At 50.7% G+C, this 6,000-nt stretch overlaps 1 protein-coding gene across 2 annotated transcripts in view; it reads left to right on the forward strand.

The window, feature by feature from the left end:
* Nucleotides 1-5,291, forward strand: part of Grtp1 (growth hormone regulated TBC protein 1) — a 26,814-nt gene extending 21,523 nt beyond the window's left edge. For both annotated transcript variants that reach the window (XM_085680653.1, XM_085680654.1), the window contains 3 exons: nt 2,405-2,577; nt 2,648-2,833; nt 5,041-5,291. In XM_085680653.1, coding sequence (XP_085536779.1) covers nt 2,405-2,577; nt 2,648-2,833; nt 5,041-5,130 — 449 coding nt within the window. In that variant the 3' untranslated portion in view covers nt 5,131-5,291. The remainder of the gene's footprint in view (nt 1-2,404; nt 2,578-2,647; nt 2,834-5,040) is intronic.
* The last annotated feature ends 709 nt before the right edge of the window (nt 5,292-6,000 follow it).

Raw genomic sequence — 6,000 nt, forward strand, 5'->3', positions numbered from 1 at the left:
GACTATCCTGGAACTCACTCTGTAGATCAGGCTGACCTCGAACTCACAGAGCTCTGCCTGCTTTGTACTGGGACTACAGGTGTGCACCACCACCACCCAGCTCTTTCTTTTCATTTAGGCTGCTTGCAGGGCCAAGCTGGCCTCCCTGGTGGTTTCTAACAGAAGGCACCGGTTCCCCCATTCCCAGCAGAGCCTCGCTGCCAGCCTACACACTGGCACTAGTGGCAAGTACCTTTGACATGCCCTTCTCTGTGATTGGTAGCAAATGGTGAAGTCTCAGCATGTGTGACCCAGAATGCATACAACTGCATATGGAAACATGTGTGACCTAGAATGCATACAACTGCATATGGAAACATGTGTGACCCAGAATGCATACAACTGCATATGGAAACATGTGTGACCTAGAATGCATACAACTGCATATGGAAACATGTGGAATGAAAAGTCTAAGAATGTCAGCCACCTGCAGACCACACCACTCTGTGGCTCTTCCTGGATTTGCTATCAGAACGTGGGAGCCTCTGCCTTTTGTGGGGCAGCCAGGATGTGGTGACTGAGCCAGGTGTGGGGCTATAGACAAAGGCATGGATGCCCCTGGACTAGGAGAGGCACTCCCTGGAGCTAGGGCTGTGCGTGGCTCTGGGCCAGTCTGTGCAGTGTGGTCATACCACAGGAGAGTGGGAGGAAGGTGGGGAGATGAAGGGGTTAATGTAATCCTCCCCTGGGAGACCGTGTCAGGGCCGTGGAGTTCGAATGGCTCTATTTTTGGAAGCTGGTCTAAGCTTCCAAGCAGGGCCAAGGTCATGAAATGCTCCTTTGCAAATCTTCCCTGCCTCTGCTGAGCCAAGGACAGAGCTGGGGATGGCCCTGGTTGTCTCTGCACACGTCTCTCCCAGCTCAACAGGATGAACAGTTAGGACGAGCCAGCCGGGTGTGTAATCTGTGCATTTAGGAGGTCAAGGCAAGGGGGTCACAAGGCAAGGGGGTCATCCTGGGGTTCAGAGTGAGAACCTATCTCAGAAATCTTCCCACCATCACCAGCAACACCCAGAAAAAGTCACCAGCAGAAACAAGGCGGAGAACAAAGCGTGGAAAGATCCCCAGAGGAAGAGTCAAGGCAAGTGTGTGGAAGAGGACAGTTTCTCCTTCCTCCTTCCTTCTTTCTTGAGATAGGCTGCCCCGCACTCCCGAGTCAACAGAATGAGTCAGTTCCAACCCTGGTGTAAAAGAGTGTGCACTCTTCATCCCATGCCACAGTGGCTTGCTTCATGAGCAAGATACTGTTGGTGTATAATCGGTGTGCCATGGCTTTCTGTTTAACCACAGACTTAATGATTTCTTTTGTAGCATAAATCAAGCATTAACATTGCCCTAACAAGTTTTTTAAAAAAGGTAGGAAGGCCAGTGAGATGGCTCAGTGGGCAAAGCCACTTGTCTCCTAGGCAACCACGTTGCTGAACAGAGGAGGCTAAGTCCATAAGCTTGTCCTGGTCTCCATCTGTGTGGCTGTCATGGCCCACCTGGCCCACCTGCCCCTCCTGCCCATTGAATAAAGCACTGTAATTTAAAAAAAAAAATTAAATAGGAAACCCAAAAGTATTTTGTAAGACCCGTGTCTTCAAATGAAATGCTGTTGGAAGCACTTGTCAGTGAGAATTTGATTATTGTTGTAATATAAAATTTTTTACCCTAACATTTCCTTCCCTATCCCTCTGCTCCCCCTCCACCCCATGTAGCCCAGGCTAGTCTCAAACTCACTATCCAGCTAAGTGCTACTGTCCCCAGTGTTGGGATTTCAGGTGTGCCACCATACCTAGTTTTATGAAGCACTGGATAAATTCAGGGCTTCTTGTCTGCTAGATAAGACAAGAGCTGTGCCAGCTGAGCCGCATCCCAGCCCTGAGAATCTGGACTGTCCAATTAACCTGTGACTCCCGTTCCTCACCGTTCAGCGGTGGCCTGAACCTATGTCCTGAGGATGTCATAGAACCATTAACCTGGGACTCCCGTTCCTCACCGTTCGGTGGTGGCTTGAGCCTATGTCCTGAGGACTTGTCTTTTCTGACCTAGCTGACTAAGCTGGGTGTCTTCGAGGCTCCTCCACGGAGGAGCTTATGTCAAAATTTCCTCCCATGGGTCATGAATCTTTTTCTGTACGGAAGATGAAACCCAGGAGCCGTGAGCTTGCTATCTACACCAATGCTCTGCCACTGGCCTACACCCTTAGCCCTCGTCTTAACTTTCATTTTGAAACAGGGGCTCAGGAACTATCCAGGCTGTCCTTGAACTCTCTGCAGCTCAAGCAGTCCCTGAATTTAGCCTCCCAAGAACCTGGATATATAGGCTTCTACCCCCAGGCCCTACTGATCTGAGTCTCGGTTCTGTCCCCTCTGTGTGGCAGATTACTACAGCCCAGCAATGCTGGGGCTGAAGACTGATCAGGAGGTCCTGGCAGAGCTGGTGAGGATGAAGCTGCCGGCGGTGGCAGCCCTGATGGACGCCCATGGTGTGCTGTGGACCCTGCTGGTATCCCGCTGGTTCATCTGCCTGTTTGTGGACATCCTGCCTGTGGAGGCGAGTACCCGATCAACCTCAGGACCTGTGTGGGCTGCTGTGGAGTGACTGGGGATCTCTGTCTCTGCAGACGGTGCTACGGATCTGGGACTGCTTGTTCAACGAAGGCTCCAAGATCATCTTCCGTGTTGCTCTGACCTTAATTAAGCAACATCAGGAATTTATATTGGAAGCCAGCAGTGTTCCAGACATCTGTGATAAGTTCAAGCAGATCACCAAAGGGGACTTTGTGACTGAGTGTCACACGTTCATGCAGGTAAGTTCTCTGGGCTGCTTGGCTTGTGCAGGGAGGGGCAGTTCTCTGTCCCACCCAGCAACTGTCGAGTGTCCTGGTGTCTCTGCTGAGTATCAGTTCCTGTGAGCAACTCCCTCCTTTTTGGAGCTATGGCTGGAGTTGAGGGCTGTCCAGGTGGCTACAAAAGTCTCACTGACCTCAAGTCTGAGGCCACTGCTCTTTACCTGGAGCTTGTTCTGGAGTTTGGGGAGAGGGGGCAGGCATGTTAGTGGGCTCTCCGTGTCCTCAGCTAGCTCAGTCTCGTCACTACCAGCCTTCAGAAGGCCATACTCCCTCCTGCCCTGATCCTTGGCACCTCAGAGGGCCACTTGTGAAGCTAGGGAATGCAGGCTGTGTGGACCGACTGGAAACTGCTAAGGATGGGGTGGGGATGAGGCTGGGCAAAACCAAGTCTGGAGGACTGAGAAGCCAGCAGAGCCCAGAGCTGAGTGACCCTGGCAGGAACCCATGCAAAACAGATGGGGTTCAAGTTTTTGTTGGTTTAAATCAACAAAAGAGCTGGCTTGGACCTTCTTATGTAGACTACACTGGACTCAAACTTCAGATATCAGGCTGTCTTCTGAAGACTGGGGTTAAAAGTACATTGTCACACCCAGCACCAAGTCTAAGGATGCTGCAGGGGTCCCTTCCATGCTCTGTTCTACCAAGCTTGAAGCCTCTTGCTGGCAAGCACCCTTGGAGGCTGGGGCGGGGGTGGAAGATTAGCAACTCATTGCCTTTATTCCCAGCACTCAGGAGGATCTTTGTGAGTTCAAGGCCAGCCTGGTCTACAACATATTGAGTTCTAGGATAGCCAGGACTAGAGACCCTGTCTGAAAAAAATAAAACCAAGTGGGGTGTGGTAGTGCATGCCCTTTAGTCCCAGAGCTCCACTAGGGAGGCCAAGACCGGAGGATCCATGTGAGAGGCCAGCCTGGGCTACATAGAGAAACCCTGTCTCAAAAAAAGCTGTAAGTTAAAACAAAACCCCCAAAATTTACCACTGGGGTACATACCTCTAGCAGCATAGAATAAAAAAAGCGGACAGATTCCAGGTTTTCCAGAACCAGCGGCTCACGGGCTGCAGAGGATCTGTGCTCTCTCACAGACAGGATTCAAGTGTCTGAGTGTGAACCAAGAAACAGCTGGAGACTGCCTGGGGGCATCCTTCCTTCATAGCTACAGGCAGGTAGTGGCTGCCACCAGTTCCTGTGCCCATGAAGAACTGGGACTGACAGCTGGGTTTCACTGTCCCTGTGCCGAGTGATTTAAAATCAGGTTTTGCAGCTCTTGCTATCATTATCTTTGCAGTTATAACTGAATTATTTGGTCTGGTGAAACAGCTCGGTGAAGAAAGGCACCTTGCCACCTACCCTGAGCTTGGCTCCTGGAACCAATACATCTCCACAGCTATTTACATAGTACTTCTTGGGGGGAATGGATTAAATTCTTTTCTCAGGAGTTGGGGAGTTGGAATGACCTCTCCTGTGCCCCCCTACAACATAGAGCCCACATGGTCTTCCCTCACAGACCTGAAGAAATGAGATACATTTGTGTGGCTCGCGCTGTGTACCTCATTAGTCAGGTTTGGATGCCAAACGAACAAACTCAGACATGCTTTTATGTGACATGCAGTCAGGGATGCCCAGGCCCTTACCTTGCCTTTCCCAGAGAACTGTCTCCATTCCTCTGGTCTCCTCGTCATGTGGCAGAGCCAGACCCTGAGCTGAGCGTGACACTCCAGGACTGGGAGTCTTGGTTGACTGACCTCTGTACCTCAGGATTGTGGTAGTCACTGTTGCTTGGGATTTGTAGAAACCCCAAGAGAAGTGTACTGAGCACTGTGGCTGTCTTGGGGTAACCCCTGTAGGATAGGGCAGGGCACTGTGCTGCCATATCTTCTGGGAGATGGAATCCTCACCCAGGCCACCTCCCTGTCAAAGCCATAGGGCTTGGCAGGTTGGTCGGCCTGCTAGGCAACTTTTTTTTTTTTTTTTTGAGACAGGGTTTCTCTGTGTAGCAAGGGCTATCTTATCCTAGAACTCAACCCTATAAACCGGGCTAGCCTCAAACTCACAGAGACCTGCCTGCGCCTGTCCCTCAAAGTGCTGGGATTAAAGTAACACCACACAACGTGAAAAATGTGTCATGAGGGGTTGTTTGGAAAGACACATTTGCCTCTCTTGCAGAAAATCTTTTCAGAGCCAGGCAGCTTGTCCATGACGACCATCAGCAGACTGCGTGAGAGCTGCCGAGCTGCGCTGCTGACCCAGGGCTGAGGCCCACGCCCACCTCGCCCGCTGCTGCAACTCGACTGCCACAGCAGACACTTTACCGATTCCGACCACGCTGTTCCTCTGTAAATACTTGAAGTCTTGACACTAGTAATGTGAACTTTTAAAAGAATGATTTAAAATATATGCTCTACAAATTTTGTCTATCTTTGGAGTCATAAATAGAATTATCTGGCCCAGTGAGATGGCTCAGCAATCACCTACCAAGCCATACCCGGGTCCTGGGACCCGTATATTGTTTGAGACATACGCACACATTGGAAATATCTATTTTCCCTGACATGTCAGGTTGTGCAACAGGAAGCACACATTTTGTTGGGTAGAGGTCAACACTGAGTTTCCTAGTGTCATTCAACCTCAAGTTAAATAGTGACTGTCACGTGTGGCTTTGATTTGGTCTGTCTGGAGGGTAAGGCCCACCCCCACCTTCCCAGGACACTTTCCTAGCCAAGGCTAGGTGGCTGTGCCTACAGACAAGGCCCTATGAGGGATAGATGGAGCAGAGCAGCCCACTTGCTGAACATGGTCATACTTGATTTTTAGAAATGAACCTTACAGCTAGGTTGGTGAGGCTCCTGTCCTCTGGCTGTCCTCCATTCAGTGGACGGGCTCTTTAGTCAGACCTACAACACCCACCCTAATGTCCCACAGACACAGCACAGCCTGGCAGACTGACGAAATCTCCCCTGGGACTGGCTGTTCATGAAGCTAGATGAACAGCCAGATCATCAGGTCTTGATCAATGGCAGCTGCCATTAGTTGCAAATAAGCACTGAGCCCACTGTCTTGCAGCCAGTATGACAGCTGAAAGGGGATCCCCCCACCCCCGGCACCGAATAGTTTATCAAAGCTGCC

This window comes from Myodes glareolus, chromosome 23 (genome assembly GCF_982192425.1).
Source record: "Myodes glareolus chromosome 23, mMyoGla1.1, whole genome shotgun sequence".
In the NCBI taxonomy this organism is placed as follows: domain Eukaryota; kingdom Metazoa; phylum Chordata; class Mammalia; order Rodentia; family Cricetidae; genus Myodes; species Myodes glareolus.